Below are 20,295 nucleotides of genomic sequence, written 5' to 3' on the forward strand. Positions count from 1 at the left end.
AGGAATTAGCAAAATGCGGGATCGGATTTTGCATGCAGAAGTATTTGGTGAAACAACAAGTAAGTCAAAGATCTTACTTGAAAACAAAAGTGAAGCAGAGGGAATATGGTAAAGAAAAAGGTGATTACACACGAATGGATAGTCTGGTGGAAGATAAACTCTGAGGATTAAGGACTATCCATTTATCTAGTGTTTCCTTTTCAGATTAAATATGTTTTTAACTCATTTCAAAGTGTTTTTTAACATATTTTATTAACTGTTTGCTCATATTATAAGCTCTATTTCCTATTTGGTTTTATCGATCTTTTATATCTGGCTGAGATAATTTTATAAATATTAATTCTTTAATATTTATAATTTACTTTAATTTTACCATCTTGGATCATTTTGGTAAATTCAATTGTAATTTTCATTTATATATATACATACACACACACACACACACACAGATACATAGAATCTAAAGAAGTTTGGAGTATTTATATAAAAAATTATAGAAATATAAAAAAGACATCTTAAATTCGAACAAGTTTAATATATCATAGACTTAGCACTTGCACAAGCCGACTTACTGCTAGAAAAGTCACAATTACAAAAGTGAATTCAACAATATAATACTGAAAAAAATATATGAAACCTTAATTTGAATTGTTAAATAGGAAATGGGTATCATCAACTGTTTACCATGTAGCTGTTTTGGAGATTTAAAACCAGAACATGGCTCTTCAATGGAAAATACGACTTTTTCAATAACAAAATGTAGACACATTAAAATTACTATTTCAGTAAAATACATCTGACTTTCATATCACGTGCGCCAAGCGTACTCTTCTGGCATTGGTTAAATAACATTGCAGACGAACAACACATCGACTTTTTACTAATTTTTCTTCAATTTACCATTATGTCGAGGAAAAAGTAAAAGAAAAAATATATAAAATCCCGAAGATGGAGTTTATTGCCGAAATATCAATTTTAAACAAATATTCATTTATTTTCATAGCAATGCGTTAAAATTTGGCTTATAAACGTATTTGACACGTATTTTATTTATAAACGTATTTGATACATATTTTATTTATAAATAAAAATATAATATTGTATATAAGTAAAATAATACTATTAAAACCTTACATTCAAGAACTATTTTGTGATGTTATTTAACACACATATATATATATATATATTTGCAGGAAATAAATAACAAAAAATAATTTCAGATTACTATAACTCACTGTTTTGTTTATTAAATCTGTCCAATATTTTTGCACTTATTATATTGTTAAATATAGTTTTTTTCTTATTAAAGTTTGTGAATTTTTGGCAAGTCCTGTCACCTTTTTCAATCAAATGTGAAATGAGGAAAATCAGTAAAAATATTTCCAGTAATTTAAAAACCTGTTTTGAGGGATTTTTTTTTTGTCTTTTACAATATATTTTGTACATATTGGATAACCTGTGATTCTTTTCTCAACCCATTTTTGAGATTCGACAGCTGTCTGACACATCATCATGCTTTTTCCTAGTTAAAAAAAAAAAAAAAAAAAATATCAGCTTATCACCTACATGTCAAACTTCCTGATAACGTAGTCTTAATTGTACCCTTTAACCTCTAATGGAATTTTCTGATTTCACCTTACTCTAGCCTTATTTGGAAAATTCTGTTTTTAATGTTATTTTAGCACACCCAATCTTGTTGCATATTTTTAAGATGTATCAATTCGATGTACAGCAGACATGCAACCATTTTCATAAGTTCCTACTAGACACCAACTAAACTCCAACAGAAAATAAGCTCCCACACCTCCCCTCAAAAAACAAAACATTTTGTATTTTTTTTAACCTTTTTTTAGAACTGTGATTAATGAATTATTAAACATCTATATATTTTTTGTTTAATGGCTTATTAAACATCTATGTATTTTTTAAAATTGTCTTTTCTTTTCATAAATTAATTATAAAAAAAAAACAGCAGCAGATGAGTTTATATATCAATTGTTGGCATTTGTGAACTTTTCTTGGCAAGAAACGAGTCATCTTTGTGACTCGTATGTCCGCCAGCTCAACTTTTCCAAACAAACATTGGCACACTGCTTAAAAGCGTGAAGTCATTCGTTTTTTTTTTGTTTGTTTTTTTTTTTTTTTGTTTTTTTTTCTTTAAATTTTCATTTGTCAGAAAATCAAACTTAAAAAAAAAAAAAAAAAAAAAAACAATGCTGGAAAAGAAATTAGTAATTTTTTTTTAACAATGCCTCTAATCAAACAATAACATTTAAAACAAATCTGTTTAATATTTCAATTGTAATCTGCAGAATTTATAATGAAAATTTTACATATAATATCAGCTAGTAAGTTCAGAATATACCCCCCCCACACACCAAAAAAAAAAAAAAGAAAAACTGAAAATGAAACTTGATGTTTAGACAATATTTAGAATTAAAGAGATTACTTAATGCAATGAAAACGCTACAAATACTTCAGCTTATGACGCCATGCTGCAAAGATTCTATGACTAAACACATACATTTCAGTTGCAAACAATAAAAGACATTAAAATGCCTGCAGGCAAATTCTTCAAATATTTCAAAGAGAATACAATCTATATCTCTATAAAAGTGAGAAATTGCGTGCATGTGTGAGAGAGGACACTTCTCAACCTATATACTCAGATTTCTGATCTACAGACTTGAAATTTGGTATACAGGATATTCAGATATGTAAAAACTTTTTAATCAGTCTTCATTGGGGAAAACCGGCTACTAAAAGGTCAAAGTTGAAAAATTGGCACGTTGGGGGGGGGGGGTCGTCAAATCTTTATCCATTTGCTGTTTCACGAATGTGCACGCGTAAATGGTTCACATAACAGATTTATTATGTTAAAAACAAGTAGGTTTGAAAACACTTTTAAAAGATCGTGTCAAGCCGACCTAATGGTTATCCTACTTGACTCATTGTTTTTAGGTTTTGGTTTTGATTTCGGCCAGAGTATTTTTTTTTTTTTTGACTTACAGAAGTGAACTTTTTATAAAAACAATACTCGCATGCACATGTCTCAGTTTCTGTATTAATTAAAATATAATATTCATGCGTATTTTATGACTGGGCAACGCTGGGCTGCTTGCTAGTATATATATATAATATTTGCTGTGTCGCCTTCTGAAGATGCAATTTACAACAAATCTCTATGTCAAGATCAAACACATTTTTACTCAAGTACAATTTTTATGAGGAATGATCCCCAAAACCTTTCAGGGTCCTATGTCAAGAGGTAGTAATGAAGGCCTGTAACCAGTTATGGAGCTGCCTCAGGGTTATCAAAGCCAAATGCAGGTTCATCGAATGAGCTTGACAATACGAATCATGAGAACAAACTGTAAAAACCAAGTTAAATGAAAAAAATGCAAAAAAAAAAAATGAAAAAAAATGAAAACACAAAATGAAAAAAAAAATGAAAAAAAATGAAAAAAAAATGAAAAAAATGAAAAAAAAATGAAAAAAAATGAAAAAAATGAAAAAAAAATGAAAAAAAATGAAAAAAAAAAAATGAAACAAAAATAAAAAAAATGAAAAAACAAAATGAAAAAAAATTGAAAAAAAAAAAAATGAAAAAAATGAAAAAAAATGAAAAAAAAAATGAAAAAAAAAAATGAAACTACTGTATTAGTTTTTTGAGAAAGAAATTGTGCAAACAAGTATTGTTGACACACTTAAATTTTAATGCATACAAAAAAGTAAAAAAAGTTGATTTCAGTAAAAAAACAAACAAAAAAAACAACTAGTCAAGAAGTTGTTTTTGTCTAATGAGTAAAGAATTTATTTTTATTTATTCTTTATGGTAATCGCTCCAGACAAGGCATGAAGCCACTTGATATAAAGATCTTAAAAAATACAATTTCAAAGTTAAAACCTAGCAAACAATAAGTTTGATACAGATTCTGATCCAGAAAGCAGCAATTCTTCCCCCTTTGTCAGAAACATCACTCATAATATAAAATGAGGATTAAAGGACAAAACAAGCGAAACAAAAGTTATGAGGTTGTTGAAAGTAAATCAAAGTTTCACTTTTTACTTTTGTTGTTTTATTTAGTTTTAAAATAATTATATGATCATTAGCCAATAACAAGGATGGCGGCTTTTTCACCCAAACAATGCTCCAGAAAGATTCTTTGAAACAGCTATTCACATGCTTCATTTGTTCGATTTAAAAACGTAACCCTGCCTTTGATTACAGTCATGCCGAATCTTTTTTCTTGTTTTTAATAAATTATCCTCCATAAAGATCTTTCAACTAACATTAGGATTTATTTATTTTGCGGACTGTTATCCTCATATTTATAGTTGTTGTTTCACGACATCTCGGCCAACTATTCCTCTGACCTTCGTCACTCTTTATCTGTGCCTAAACCTAAACGTAGATTCCATGAACAAAGCTTCTTTCTTAGAACTGCACGCCTGTGGAATTGTCTTCCGTTTTCCTGCTTTCCGGCTGACTACAATATGGTTGTGTTCAAGTCTAACGTAAATAAGTTCTTGATGAGCCGTTCCATATAAGTTATCAAATTTACCGAATTTTCATTACTAATGATTACTATATTGTCCAATTGTCTACTGTATACTCTTTAACCCTTATCCTTGAGTGGCCTCTTCGCCTTGATAATGTGGTGATGCCTGTGTAAAAAAAAAAAAAAACCTGCAGTAGAATAGGAATGCTGAGTCTTAACTGTATCCTCATTAATTACTGCCTTCCATGGTTGTCGCTGTCTCACCACGTTTTGACCAACTAATCCTCTGGCCGGATTTGGGTAGGCTTAGTTAAGAGACTCAGCATTCCTATCCTGTCGTGGTTAACCACCTGACGAAGGCCAGAGGAATAGCTGTCCGAAATGTCGTGAAGCAACAACCATGAAGATGAGGATAACAGTCTGCAAATAAATAAATATACGAAGTACTCATATCAAAGGATTCCAATAACAAAATAATACACACATTAGGATTTTTAAACTTCTTTTTTTATCATCATCCTCCTCATCATCAGCGTTAACATCCGTTTCACATGCTGACATATGTTGGCCGGATTTTAGAAACGGACTTCCAAAGTAACCCATCCTTCGTCAGATCTTCATCACTCTTTCTCTGAAATTTATCCTTATCATTTCCTTCCATGTTTTCCTTAATCCTGCAGACTGAACCTGCTACTTAAACTGTTCTGCACCTACTAACCTAAGCACTCGGATACATACTTTCAATGTGACCAAACTAATAAAGTCTCCTGCTTCCACTAATCTTGTAAAATAGAACTATGTATCAATTTACGTGATTTTTGGTGTACAATATATTTTTTTTCATCATGGGTACATATACTATAAAGATTTTTCTTTATTTATTTATTTTTTTTTTTTCATAAATGGGAAACGAGTTACGAAATTGCATCCATTTCTCTCCATGCACTGCATGTCTTCAATTCTCATCGGCCAGATTTTGATTATATTAGAGTAAATATTTAAGATATAGCCAACATATTTTGTGTTATTTTTTTTAATGTAGACATGTACTACGTGCAAGTAACAATAATGTTTTGAAAATGAGATTGAAAATGTACACACACTTAGGAAAAAGCTGAGATGACGTCTGAAACAACAAAAACAAACAGTTGGATATTCTACAAAATATCTCGAGACAAATGGACTTCATTCTAACTTTTGAATGTGTAGAGTCGAGGAAGATATTCATTGCGAACTCCCTAGTGCAGGATAAATGCAGAAAATAAAGAGTAGAGTAAATACTAAAAAAAAAAAAAAAAAAAGAAAAGAAGTTCATACCCCCCCCCCCCCCGTCCCAAAAAAAAAAAGAAAATTTTTTATAATGTATATATCCGCGAGCGAAAGAAAATATTGTACACCAAGAAAAATCATGGAAACTGATCAATTTAAAAAAAAAAAAAAAAAAATCAAACTTTATAGCTAAATGACATTCTTCGATCTCTCAACACCATTTTTTAAGGACAATTATTCTAAAGAATTCAAACTTTTGAAAGGTTTTAGAAAGCCATTCTTAACACAGGGAAGCGGGGGGGGGCATTAGGAAAACTGAAATTTGTTTTAAAATTATTTTCTTTAAAAAAGTAAAACTACTTGATAAAGTTACATGATTTTTTGGTGTATATATTTTTTTTTTCATCACAGGTATGATATACATCATTAAGATTTTCTTTTTGTTTTTTCCGGGGGGAGGGGCATGGAGTTAAGAACAAGTGGCTTATATACTCATCACATATTCTAAAAATTCACACAGCTTATATAAACATTTTCGGCTGCAAAAATTAATTTAAAATTTTGACTTGTAAAAAAAATGTCATTACCAATAGAATCGATATAGTAGTATAAAGAAAATTTTCAACAATATAATGAATTATAAGTCGTCCAGATTATAGGGGAAATGAGAACATCACAAACGTGCAACGGACAAATGCTCATGAAGTTACTAAAAATGGTCGCAAAGGTGACGCGAATTATCAAAATGTCATGATGGCATTCAAGTTATTACAGAGTTTTGTAGCATGTACGTCTTTCTATGCAGAAATAAATGCGTGCATGTTGGATGATGCAACTGTCTCAGAAGAGTTAACACAGTGTTGTGCACACACAGGACAATGGGTAACTGGACAAGATCGGAAAAATGCAACAAGCAAGCAGCAAATAAAAGCTACGATATATGAATCTGCAGGAAATACAATAGTACAAAAAAAACCAAAAAAAACAACAAAAAATGAAAAAAAGAAAAACAAAAAAAAATTAACAAAAAAAATTACAAAAAAAAACAAAAAATGGTGGCAATGAAGTAACAGTATTAAGTAGCCATGACACTTCCTCTTATTCAATTCCATAAAAGTTTCGATAAAGTCCATATCACCCCAAAATCGGTTCAAAATTGTAATAGCCTCCACCCGCTTAGAACGATCAAAATATTAATTCAAATAAAAACTCACTTTGTTTTAGAATTTTGTGATAGCAAGCGATAATTTAGATAATTTATGTAATTTAGAAAAAAAATTTAAACTACCAGTAATGTTAAAATCTATAGATCACCCCACCCCCACCCACCTCACAAGTGTATTTTTTACGTTTGAAAAAATATGTGCACATTTAACATGTTTTTTTTATGGTAATCAGGAAAAGCAGAAACTTTATAGTCAAATATTTAGAGATTCATGAAGAATCGGAAATTATATCAGAATCAGGAAAAATATTGGAATCGTCCCATCACTAATTAACGTTTCAGCTAATCTAACCTCTGACCTTGTTATGATGCATCTTTTCAAACCTAGGAATATTCTTGTCCAACTGTGGAATCGGAACAGAATTTTTCCTAATCCTACTTTTTAGTTTTATGTAATAGAGGTAGCTTGTTCTTATTCCCCCACCCATGACTAGATATGACCATTGCGTCATTGGGATTGTTGCGTTTGAGGTCGTATTTACGCAAATGTGGGATTTTATAATCTTTTATATTCTTGGCTATTCACACAAGAATTTTATTTTGTAAATGTCAGCTAAGGAAGAGATGGCCTTGGAGGGTTTGGTGTAAATCCTTAATTGTTTTACAAGTTAAAATTACTATTTTCACATTACGTTTCTGAACTTTTTGAGATGAGGATTGATTATTTGGATTATTTGCATTATTGTCAATGTAACTTCCGACCTTCTTCAGGTGTTTTTTGTCGAATTCAAACATCTGCACAGAATTTCAAACAGAACCTTTTAATCAAGAGGCATAAAATACTTTGTAAAATTCTGTTTTACGTTACACTATTCTGGAGGTTGAAGGTTTAATCCTCAGTGTCGGGAACACTAAAAATACAATTGCAAATTATTTTGGACTTTTACCCAAGCATGGCTAGATTAAATAAAAAATTTTGTTCAAAATTCTGTGCAGATTCTTGGGTCCGACAAGATACAATTTTAGAAAGCCAGGGGTCACATTCAGTGAAATGTGCGAATAATGCTCAAGATGAGAACAGCAATTTAAATAATACGGATCATGATGTAATCGGGTTTGAAGATTTATCGCATGTTTCAGGAAAGAAAAATTGTTTATGATTTATTTAGTTTTTAGTTAAGATTATATATATTATATGCACACACACATATATCAAATCAATTCAGACAATAGGAATGAAAAGTTTACCCGATAAAAGCAAATGTAAACTTAAAACTAATATAAATATTCATACATTAATCCCAACCAAATAAAAAAGCTCAATACAAACACATTAGAAAGTAGAGCTCATCATAAGGAAAAGAAAGACTAAATAAAAATTTACAGAGAAAATTTTTTATTCAACAGGATACTCCAAATATTTATCCCAACCAAATAAAAAAGCTCAATACAAACACATTAGAAAGTAGAGCTCATCATAAGGAAAAGAAAGACTAAATAAAAATTAACAGAGAAAATTTTTTATTCAACAGAATACTCCAAAAGCAATTAAAAAAAAAATCCTTATTCTACGGAGTTTCAAAGAATGCCATTCTTCTATACAGAGAAAAATGATATTAGCAAATTATTAGTATAGATGAACAATAAATTTTCCTTGTAAATTTTAATTTACAATCTTGATTTATTTTCCCTATATATATATATATATATATATATATATATATATATATATATATATATATATCTCAGTTATGAATACTCCAAACTCAAATATATATTTACACTAACAAGGTGATCTGACATTGCTTGGGATTGATGCAAGGACTTGTGGTGTAATGGATAAAATACTTGGTAAAATTCAGTTGTAAGTTACATTCTTCTGGAGTTTGAAGGTTCAATCCTCAGTGTGGGTAACACTAAAAAAATACAGTTGCGAATTACTTAGGACTTCTACTCAGTCAGGACTGATGGAATGAGAACATGCTACCCCCATGAATTAAATAAAGGGTTCCATTCAAAATTCCATGCAGATTCTCAAGTTTAACCAAACCGTTGTGTGAATAACACTCAAGTTGAAAACAAAAAATTTGTACTATTTTCATGCCAAATTTGAATTTTGTATTTTTAATTATCATAGTTTAAAAATGGGATTATGTTAATTTTATAATAGGGGAAAGTAGTTTGCTTAAAGCATTGTTTATTGTGTATATAAAAGAAGTTTAGACTTATAGGAGGTAGAACAATACAAAAATGTAACGGACAGACTCCAGCTGAAACAACTTAGGATATAATAATGGTGTATTCCGCTGTGCCGTTTCATTTTTAATTGAATCAATAAAAATGAAACTGCATAGGTGGTTCCACCATTATATCTTAAGTTGTGGCAGTTTGAGTCTATCCGTTACATTTTTGCATTGTTCTGCCTCCTATAAGTCTAAATTTCTTTTATATATGTTAATTTTATGTTATTCTTGATTATCATAGCTGGTAGTAAAGATTAACATTCCTAAATGGTCATCGGTGATAGGACAAGAACAATCTACCACTTTTATTTAAAAGTTCTGTTCAAATTCCGTATATGCTCCAGAGTTTAACCAGGAGATTTCCAAGTTTGAAAAGATACATCCAAAGAAAGTCAAAAGTTACAGCGGCTAAAATGTAGAGATGAGATTAGTAGTCTGAATAATTCAAATAATCAAAAAAAAAATAAATAAATAAAAAAATAATTAAAAAAAAAAAAAAGACCAGAGGAAATTTTGGTGCTTGTACTGAATTCACCCTGTATTAAAAACCAAAAATAAAGAAAAACCTGTATGATGCATGTACGCGTGTTGGAAAGAAAATGTTATTTTTATAAAGAAATTCATTTTTAAGTGATTAATGGGAATCAGTAGGCATTACAACAAAATCTTGCAAGCTTTTTTTTTTTAAATTGCATTTTCACCCCAAACAAAGCACATTGCCACTTTGATGAAGGGGTCTACTATCTGGGACACAAGTGTAGGGATACGATGAAAGGAGTTGAGCAGCAAAATGTCTGTTTACATTACACTTGAACTTCTGCATGTCAGTACAGTTGGGGAAACAGGAACCCATAAAGGAATTCCAAAATCTAGCACTTCTGGGGAAGAAACTGTTAGAGTAGAAGGCTTTCTGGCATTTGGGGATCTCTACTGTGTAGGGGTGGGATTTTGTTGCTTGTTGGGTTTGTCGGGGTATTTACATCAAGGAGTACAAGGGTTTGTAGTTTGTTGAAGCATATACCATTAAAATATTTGTAAAGCAGGTAGTAGGATGCAACATTTCGTCAATGAGAGAGAGGCTGAAGTCTAACTGACAGTTTGGGACCTATTAGGTTGGTGACTCTTTTGAACCCTGTTCAGGAGTGAGAGACTAGTAGCAGACGCACCAGTCCAAATGTGATAAAAATACTCCATACATGGGCGAATGGTGGTCTTATAGAGGTACAGGATACTCCCAGATATAAGTAACTTTCTAATACGGTAGAGAGAGAGAGCTCACCTTCTTCACAGCAGCCACAGCAATGCCTTCGATGTATCTGTTCCAACTCATGTTCCCTGGGAACATTAAGTCGAGGAGTTTGCACGAAGTACTTTCAGGTAATTTATCATTAGTCATAGCTATTGATGGTTGAGAAGGTTTCTTGTAATTATTAAAGGAAAGAAGCTTAGTCTTAGCAGCATTGAATGTTACCATTCCACTACAGAGTGAAAGTTTTTGTCTAGGTTTTCTGCTATTGCCTTAGATATATGTTCATTTGTTTCCCCTCGTGTCTGCCATAGAGTGTGGTGTCATCAGCGAATATACCCATCTCAGAGACAATTTTATCAGTGAGATCATTTATGAATATCAGGAATAATAAAGGTCCAAGGATCAACCCCTGAGGTACATCCGCATTTATATCATATTATTTTGACGTACGTCCATTGAGGACAACCTGGATTCTTCTCTTACTTAAGAAGGATTTAATTATGTTAAGTATCCGTCCAGTAATACCATAGGATCTGATTTTCATGAGAAGACCCTCATGTCATACTCTGTCAAAAACCTTAAATATATCTAAGGCTATTGCCTTAGCTTCTCCGGCTTAATCCAGTACATGCCATATATGTTCACAGTTAGGACATCTGCAGTAGAACGGGTTTGCCTAAATCCATACCATTGGTCAGACAGAAGTTTAGCAACTGTAAGGTGGTGGACTAGAGTTTGATTAATTATGGACTAAAATATTTTGGCAAAAAGAGGGAGGAGGTTAAGCTTGAATCATGTTGAGTTATCTCCCTTGGAGGCTTTTCAAAATGACATCATGAGACAGTTACTCCTTAATTAGCCATAAAGTATGATTTTCTTATTAAAAAATTAAAGCTGCTTGATCAATTTATGTGATTTTTGGAATATATTTTATTTCTATAATGTGCGTGTACATCATACAGATTTTTCTTTTTGTTTTTTTTAGTATAAGGGGAATTCTGAACAAACACCGAACTTTTTGTAAAACTGCTTTCAGATATCAGTTTGTTTGCTTTATCGCCTATCAACATTTTTGCAAATAGTATTTGGAAATGATTAATCAGAAAAAGAATTTTTTTTTTCTTGAATGATGAGAAAGGAAGTGTGATGGTCACGCGAATCAAATAATAAGCAAATAATTTTGTTGCGGATTTTGGTGGTATCTACTGGGTTGCAAATCATAATGTGTGATACGATCCGTGTTTTGTATGCGACAAGGCAGCAATAGCAATGATGGCGGCAGCAGCAAGAGCGATAAAAGTGGAAACGACAACGAAGATGACGAGAATGGTAATGAGCAACAAGGCAAGCAGCATCATACCCGTTCCACTCTCGATACTGTCGACATCCAGCTTCGGGTTGTAGCGGACAATATCGATAAAGTCAAACTTGTGTGCCAGCTTGGGACTCCTCTCTTTCGACATGCTGCCACGCAAAAAGTCAAGCACCCCAGAATGTTTCCTTCCTGTTTGAGGAGAGAAGGGAGTCAAACAGAAAAGTAACAAAAAAAAAAAAAAAAAAAAAAAAAAAATAATGCATGGAAATTTTTAGGCAAAAAGCAAATGAAAAAAAAAAATCAATCGAATCTGGAATTTGTAAAGGAAAAAAAATGTAAAGAAAACAAAATGAAATTTTTAACTGATAAAATACTTTGCGATTCTGTGAGAAAAAATAAAAAATTTAGACTTAATACAATTAAGTGTTTCATGAAGAACACTCGTCTAACTGAAACCACTATCAATAATTTCACCCACTCATTATCTGTGCCTAAACCTAGACGTGGATTCCATGAACAAAGCTTTTTTTCTTAGAACTGCACACCTATGGAACTCTCTTCCGTTTTCCTGCTTTCCAACTGATTACAATATGGTCATCTTCAAGACCAACGTAAACAAGTTCTTTATGAGTCGTCCCATGCACAAGATGGCTAACCAATTACGATTCCATCTCAGTCACTGACTATTTCTCTTTGATGATTATTGTCCACGTCTTTAGCTATCCGATGATATGCTCGTACCACCCAGGCTGCAGAGAGTTAGTACCTTTCTGAGGTGGTTTTCCATGGTATCCTTGACTGGTTTTCAAGCATCCAGCACTATATGATGTCTTAAAGCACTTGTGCAGTTAGTCTGTAGTTAGCCACTTTGCAGTGCATGACGAAAAGTCACACCTTTTATAAGGTAACCCTGTTAATGCTCATGTGTGCAAGCAGAACATGGCTGACCTAGAGGAAAATTACAAAAAACAATTGCTCTATTCTTTATGGGTAGTTGCAGTTCCTATGTGGATCGTCAACAAATGGGCAGAGAGAACATGGTAGAAAATTCGCAAGCATTTTCTGCAGTGGAAACTGGTGCTTTTTTTTTTTTCTTCCATTCCTATATCTGTTGAATAATCTGCAGCACATCATGAAGACTCTTCATTCAAATAAATTCTTACAATATTTCTTTTAGATATGTAATGAAAAAGCATCAACAAGCTTCAAGCAAATAGTTTTTGGAAAACATTGGAATAAAATAATTGTAGGCAGAAAATGGCAAACATTTAATGTAAGCAAAATGATAAAAAAAATTTTTGAATATCTTTTTATAAAACAGTTTTCAAATAAAAAAACAGGAATGATATTCAAAATAATTTTTGCATCAGAGATTTGTCCTGAAAAAGAAATGCAGCAAAACATACTGGAAAAAAACAAACAAACGATTATCTATATATATAAAAGCAAAAATGTATGTATGTATGTGTGTTCGCTTTTTCTGTATGTCAACAAAAGGCTTTTTTCAGAGAAGCGGTCGCTCGCTTAACAACTTTTTAAAACTTTTTATATCACATAAATTGTAATATCTCACAGTTAACAATGAAGCTCGCCTGTCTATTTAATTTGCTCGATTTCGGGAAGATAAATATTCAATATTTGTCGCTCGCCGCATGTGGGTTAGTCTTTTTCCTATAACATCTTGGGGGGGAAAAAAAAAAAAAAAGCGTTCAGCAGTAAATGAATACTATTCTGCAGTCAAACTTAACCTCATTAACTCATTAAAACGAGCACCTGCTAAATCCAAGTAATTAAATAAATTCAAACGTGTTTCCGTAAGCATGTCGTGGTGGGACAATGGTTAACGTCGCACTTTTTTTTTTCACAACTTTGCTTCAACGGTTCGGGTTCGATCCTCATACTTACTTTAAAAAAATTTTTTTTTAAAACCCTCTCCCCACACCTCCAAACACCCGGGTAACGCCGGGTACCTCTCGCTGGTATTAAATAAAACTATTTTTTTTTTATTTCCGCTTTTTGTTTTATGGAAGTTTTGCTGATGTATAATAATGAAAAATTCCTTCTGATTAATACTTGTGCAATTCCAGTTTAATTTCAAAACTTTACATAAAAAAAAAATCTTTATTCTAGAAATATATTTTGAATAAAATAAAAAAAAAAAAGAATTTTAAAAAGTATAAAAATGATGTTAGAAGTAATTCTAATTATAATGAAAATATAAAGCAAAATAATTTAACATTACTTGTTAAATGTAGTTTTAAATAGAAAGAATTTCTTACGCATCTACACACAGTATGAAGCAATTACCTTGCTCTGGAGAAGAATTCAAACCCAAATCTGCAGATTTGGGAGGGTAAGTTCTGGCAGAATCTGTTTTATTTCTTCGTTGATATTCAGGGCTAAAATTAAAGGTTAAAAATTTTTTAATATAAAGATTTTTTTGCATAACATTAAATATAAGAGAAAAAATATCAGATTTTAAATTAATGTAACAATATTGGGTGTGAGTGTGGGAAAATGGTGTTAAAACGGAATTTTACACATAAGGTTAGATGAAATAGAAAAGTGGAAAATTTCATTAGAAGTATGTGTTCAAGATATTCAGTCGCAGATAGGAAGTTTCCAATTACAAGTAGTGGATAGGCTGATGAAATCTTTCTCTTGTTTCTAAACCATGAAAGAAAGCGGTCATTGTTTCAGATAGCTGATTCCTCCTCCTATGCAGGAAGGATTGGGGAAGACCTACAAGACATTATGTATATGTACTATAAAAGAACCCCCCACCCCACCATCAAAGAATTGTTACACCCAAAATAATTTTGTGCCGTTAATGAGAATGTGTTCCATTGTAAGACTTCTAAAAGGGCAATTACTTCTTTTTGGGTCTATCATCTGTGAAGATTACTAGCTGTCCTTCCAGTTCTTGCTTGGCACAGGTTCATAGAAACATTTCTTGATAGATCCATTCCACGTGGAAGATATCCTCTGGATTCTTGGATAGCTTTGTTCAAGAAGTCATTCCAATAATTCCATCTGTTGCCGTGTTAATTCTGTGACCACGCAGAGTTAAGACTCTTTTGTCACAACCGCTTCTTGAGTTCAATCTGTCACTTTTTTAATTATTTTCTAACCTGAATTGAACTCTATGAAAGCGATGTTCAAAACCAATTAGCAAGCATTGTCATTTTTTTATGTTTTGATTTAATTATGTTAAATAAATTTGGTCTGTATATAGCCATTATAAAATTCTGTGACCCACCCCTCTCCAAAAAAAGAAGATATATCTTTTGGGAGGGTACAGAATTTTATAATGGCTATATACAGACCAAATTTATTTAACTAATTATAAAAGTGAGAATGTGTGCGTAGACACTTCTCAACCTATATACTCAACGGATTATCCTTAATTTATGAAGCTCAATGTAATTACAGAACATATAAAAACGAATGACAAAAGTCTTTATTCCAAATTTCATTATGTTGATCATCTTACAATTAATAATTCTTGACAGTAACTGTTTCGTAGCACAAAATCACTCATTTAATATATATATATATATATATATATATATAAAGGGGATTAGAACAGCAGTTTAAAGAGCAGAGTGTATTTTAATGTAATAGTAAAATCACTAATGTAATTAAAATGCAAGAAAAACAGTGCTTGTTGTAATGTAGATATATAAGCTCAATAGGCATATATATCCTAGAGCTATTTTAATATTTAGTAAGATGATTGATAATTTATAATTAAAATTAAAAATGCTAGGTTTATTTTTGGTGTCTTTAAAAAAAAACCACTCAATATCTTTGCTGATGAGGAGACTGTTTCAAAAAACTGTTAAAATTATTTTCCATGACTTAGTGTCTATCTCAATAAAAACATCATTTCCGAAACGATCGTACAATTTATTGATTTGTTTTGTTCTTCCTTATGAAACCGATTTTTAATTTTGATTATAAATTATCAATCGTCTTACTAAATATATATATATATATTTATATATGTAAAAAAATATTGACCATATCTATTATTTATATTAAAGGTTAGCAATTATATTGACTGAAACAGCGTGAAAATAATACTTAAGATGGGAACGGTAGTCTGAACAATTCAAATAATCAATCGTCATTTCAAAATATTGGAAACAATGTTTGATTAATGTTTCTTATTAGAAGTTTTGTTTCAAGTATTTTAAGCGGAGAACTTTATAAAGCCATTTAAGTAATAAATAAATCTCTCTTAAACCTTTTCAAAATTAAATAAAATAATCATTGGTGAAGTTGAAATTATTTCCACAATAATTAATTCGCACAAGGTAATTATAAAATAATTCAATAAATACCTGGGTGTCGGCGATTCCCTTTGAGTTGAACCAAGTTGACTCTGAATTTCTTGCAGTCGGTTGTGGTAATCCTGAGAGCTGATAATAAAGAGACAATCATGCAGTAAGCAAAAAAAAAAAAAAAAAAAAAAAAAATAGAAAAAAAAATGAAAAAAATAAATGGGGGAAAAAAAAAAAATGAAAAAAAAAAAGGGAAAAAAAATGAAAAAAAAATGAGAAAAAAAAAATGAAAAAAAAAATAAATAAATAAATAAAAAAAAATGAAAAAAAAAATTGAAAAAAAATGAAAAAAAAAATGGAATGTCATCAAACAGGACACAGGTTTTGGACTTAGTTCATTTACAGACAGATTTGGGGTCAAAACAAAATAAATGAGAAAAATAATTATTTTGGAAAAAAAAATTAACCAAGCAAAAACATTTCTTGTCCATGACATCGGCAAGTCAAAAAGTATGATCAACAAAAAAATGATATTGCTGGAGAAAACTGATTGGGAATAAAGTCACAGCTATTTTCTTCGTAGCTGACGTTGGATAACATAAAGGTTATTTTAACATGTTCACCATCAATGTCGAAAGAGAGAGATAAAAGCCTAATGAATAGACAAACTTGTGGAAAAGAAGAGAAAAAGCCAATTTGTCACAAACAAGCAAATGTGAGATCCATTTGCTCATATTACTTAGATTCTTCGGACTACTATTTTCATCTTGAGTGCCATTTTCACAATGTTTTGATCGGTGTAACCTTCGATCTTTTTCAAGTGTATTTTGTTGAATTCTGGAATCTTTCTGTCAAACTTGTGAATTTGCACAGAATTTCAGAGAGAACCCTTTTAATCCATGAGGTTAACATACTCTCATTTCGTTAGCTACTACCTCTGTTTGAAATTCTGTATAGATCTCCGAGTTTGACGGAAAGATTTCAGAGTTCAACAAGATACACCGGAACAAGGTCAGAGGTTACATTGACCGAAACATTGTGAAGAACACTCAATGTGATAATAATACAAATTATCAATCCTCATCTCAAAAATTCAGACACATAATATCTGTTTGTTTTTTTCATTTATAAATGAATTTTACTATGAAATATGCAAACATCATATCAAAAAAAAAAAAAAGTAATGGACCTGGATTTATGGAAAAAAAAAATAAATAAAAAAAAAATAAAAAAAATAATGGACCTGGATTTATGGAAAAAAAAAATAAATAAAAAAAAAATAAAAAAAATAATGGACCTGGATTTATGGAAAAAAAAAAAAAAAAAAAAAATAGACTTGGCGCTATTTTTCACCATTCACCAATAACATCCAGTGTAAATGCATCTGAAGACGGTCCACATCATATGATATTTCAGGGAAAATATTTTTACTTGTTTTAGAAAATGAAAGTTCAAACAAGGCATACTGTTACTGAAGCATAAGGAGCTACTGTAGATGTTTGTTAATAATACATTTAGATTTCTGTATGTTGGTATGGATGAGGAAACGGAGGGAATTTATCCAAGGAAATAAGTTAACAGAGTAAAAAATCTTGCAGCATCTACGAACCTCCATAGTGAAGGGGTGGTATTCTACTACTAGGTAAGTCGGTCCAAGTATTTTCATTACAAGTTTACGTGAGGGGTTCAGACTCTATTAATTCTACTTAATACTAACTTGATGGAAACATGTAGTAAGGAATATTTACCTGAGAGTGTAGGCAATGATAGAGCTGGGTTCGGTATCGTAAACGATTATAGGAACACGTTCACATTTGGGAAGTAGTGGATGTTCATGGGGTTTACTGAAAGGAAGAGAGAAAATATCACACATGAGCAAATAGTCAATCGTATGTCAGAATAAATTACATAGAAATGTGTTCAACTCGTTACTCTCTTGAAATGAAAGTTGATGAAAAAATTATATTGATGTCTAGAGATGATTATACTAGATCTGCGCTAATCAACGTTTGTTTCCATAAACCTTTTTTTTTCATATACATTTTAATCACACAAAATATATGCTACGATGTTTCTTGCTTTTGGGATTGAGTTATGTTCAAAAGGAAAAATACTTATATTTTAATTGTCCTAATAGGCCGTAATTTGCAATTAACTCACCAGTTGACATTTTTCTTACTAAGTTTCTGTTTATCACTCTCTTCCTCTCTCACTGTGTCTTGTTAGACCTTTCCTCCATACTTTTATATCATTTCTACCAATTTCGCCTCTCTCTCACTCTCTTCAGTTGAATGTAATAGGGAAAATGATTGAAATATTCCATTGTAAACAAAAGAGAATAACACCACAAATAGTAATACTATTTAACATGTAGTTGAAAGAGATTAAAGCAAAATTGATAGAAACAATATAAAATAAGATTTTAGCATTTTGTCTTTATTTGTTTAATATTTAACTGGCTTTACAAACTCACTTTTTCCTGATTTAAGCAATCTAATTCAAGCTTACTGAATCTAGTTCAGCCCTAAAGGTTTGTGGATGCTGTTATTGTTGTTGTTACTTGTTACCGTGTACAGTTTTCATCTGTACATCAATGATTTAGATGGGGGAAGGAAGGTGAACGATGCAAATAATAAAGGATAAAGATGATGAGAGATGTAATGGCAGGAGGCAATTGTGCTAATTAATTAATAGAGAGATGGAGGAAGAAAAAGAAAAGGATAAAGGAAAGAAAGGGAGGTAATTTATGAATATTAGGAATAAATATCCAAGGATAGACCCCTGAGGTACATCTGCATGTATATCATATTGTTTGGATGTACAACCGTTGAGGACAACCTGAATTCTTCTCTTAAAAAGGATTTAATTAAGTATTTAGTTAAGTATTCGTCCAGTGATACCGTATGATCTGATTTTCCTGCGAAGACCATTATGCCATACCCTGTCAAAAGCCTTAGATATATCTAGCCCCTCACAACTAAGTGGCCCTGTGCCTTGTTTGGGGTGAAACAACAATAATCAAATAAAATAAAAACTTTTTTGTAGTTTTAGTCAATGTCTTTTTATGGAAATTACTGCAGACAAGGCATAAAACCACTTGATATAAGGAATTAAAAAAAAAAAAGCTACTTCAAAGTCAAAAACTATCCAAGATAAAGGTTAGGCAGATAGTTCCGACGCATAAAGCAACAATTCTACCCTCCTTTGCCAGAAACATCACTGATGGGGTGTGAGGACAAATTTTTTTGATTTTATTTCTATTTTACTTACAATGGCATTTTGAGACTTATAAAATTTCCAGGTGAAGATCGAAAACTGGGCAAGAGGCTCAGCACTGTCCGTTTCTTCTCCTGCTCCTCAGCAACTTGTTCTTCAGAATTATCTAAAAATATACAACAAGAGAACACAAAATATAGAAAAAAAAACAAAAAAACGTGCGCACACAAAAAAAAAAAACAACATTTTTATTTACTGTAAATTGCATTTTGGTTTCGGTTATTAAATATTGTATCTGTTCACTAGCCTAAAATTGCAATTATTTTCTGTAAGAAAGTACTTGCAATTATTCAAAGGTGTGTACCTATCTGACAGGATTAAAAGGTTAGATGAGTCAAAACTTGGGAATGTAAAGAAAATCAAAAAAGGAAATCAAATGGTGAATGACATTATTAAAGACTAGCAGGGTGACCTGACTTTGCCCGGGATTAAATGATCAACAAATGTTTCACACTCCCATATTTTTATTGTCATCAAAATCGATGGTTTCGCCCATTTTTCAATCAAATCGATTGATTGCCTGCTCTAATTAGGGACCTATCGCAATGCACCTGGAGGAAGCTTCACATGCCTCTCACAGTGACTAAGTTCACAATATATTGTAATCTACATTGCACTGTAGAGAACCTACTGCTGATTTTATAAAATTATTTTTTATATATATAATGACTTGCATCAAAGTTTAAAATGCAAATGTCAAATATCATGCTTCAATTGTGCTCTAAAAAGAAACATTCATTTCGAATGCGCCCTTGTCATATAAAAGAAGCTGTAATTGATTTTACATGCTTGGCCTTACTGCTTGTGCAGTGATGATAGCTTGAATTAAGTTTAAAATGAAAAAGTGAAATATCATTGTGAAATTTTGCTTTAAACAGAAACATTCATTTCAAATGCGGCCCCACCATATCAAAGAACCTACTGTTGATTTTATATGCTGGGGGCTTTTGGCTTGTGCAGTAATTGACGAAAGGCTCTGTAAGGTGTTAA

At 31.3% G+C, this 20,295-nt stretch overlaps 1 protein-coding gene across 17 annotated transcripts in view; it reads right to left on the bottom strand.

The window, feature by feature from the left end:
* LOC145291930 (1-phosphatidylinositol 3-phosphate 5-kinase-like) overlaps positions 1-20,295 on the bottom strand; it is a 279,737-nt gene that overhangs the window by 34,504 nt on the left and 224,938 nt on the right. For 15 of the 17 annotated variants that reach the window (XR_013869506.1, XR_013869503.1, XR_013869501.1 and 12 more), the window contains 5 exons: positions 19,300-19,411; positions 17,778-17,873; positions 16,090-16,167; positions 14,051-14,142; positions 11,789-11,932 (listed from right to left, as the gene is read on the bottom strand). Coding sequence is in view for 4 of the 17 variants with exons in the window: in XM_080137845.1 (XP_079993971.1) it covers positions 11,789-11,932; positions 14,051-14,142; positions 16,090-16,167; positions 17,778-17,873; positions 19,300-19,411 (522 nt within the window). In the remaining 13 variants the exon portion in view is untranslated. The remainder of the gene's footprint in view (positions 1-11,788; positions 11,933-14,050; positions 14,143-16,089; positions 16,168-17,777; positions 17,874-19,299; positions 19,412-20,295) is intronic. The other 2 variants (XR_013869507.1, XR_013869505.1) reach the window with 1 other exon arrangement.

Source organism: Euprymna scolopes, chromosome 13 (assembly GCF_053919585.1).
Source record: "Euprymna scolopes isolate OS-2025 chromosome 13, ASM5391958v1, whole genome shotgun sequence".
Lineage (NCBI taxonomy): Eukaryota > Metazoa > Mollusca > Cephalopoda > Sepiida > Sepiolidae > Euprymna > Euprymna scolopes.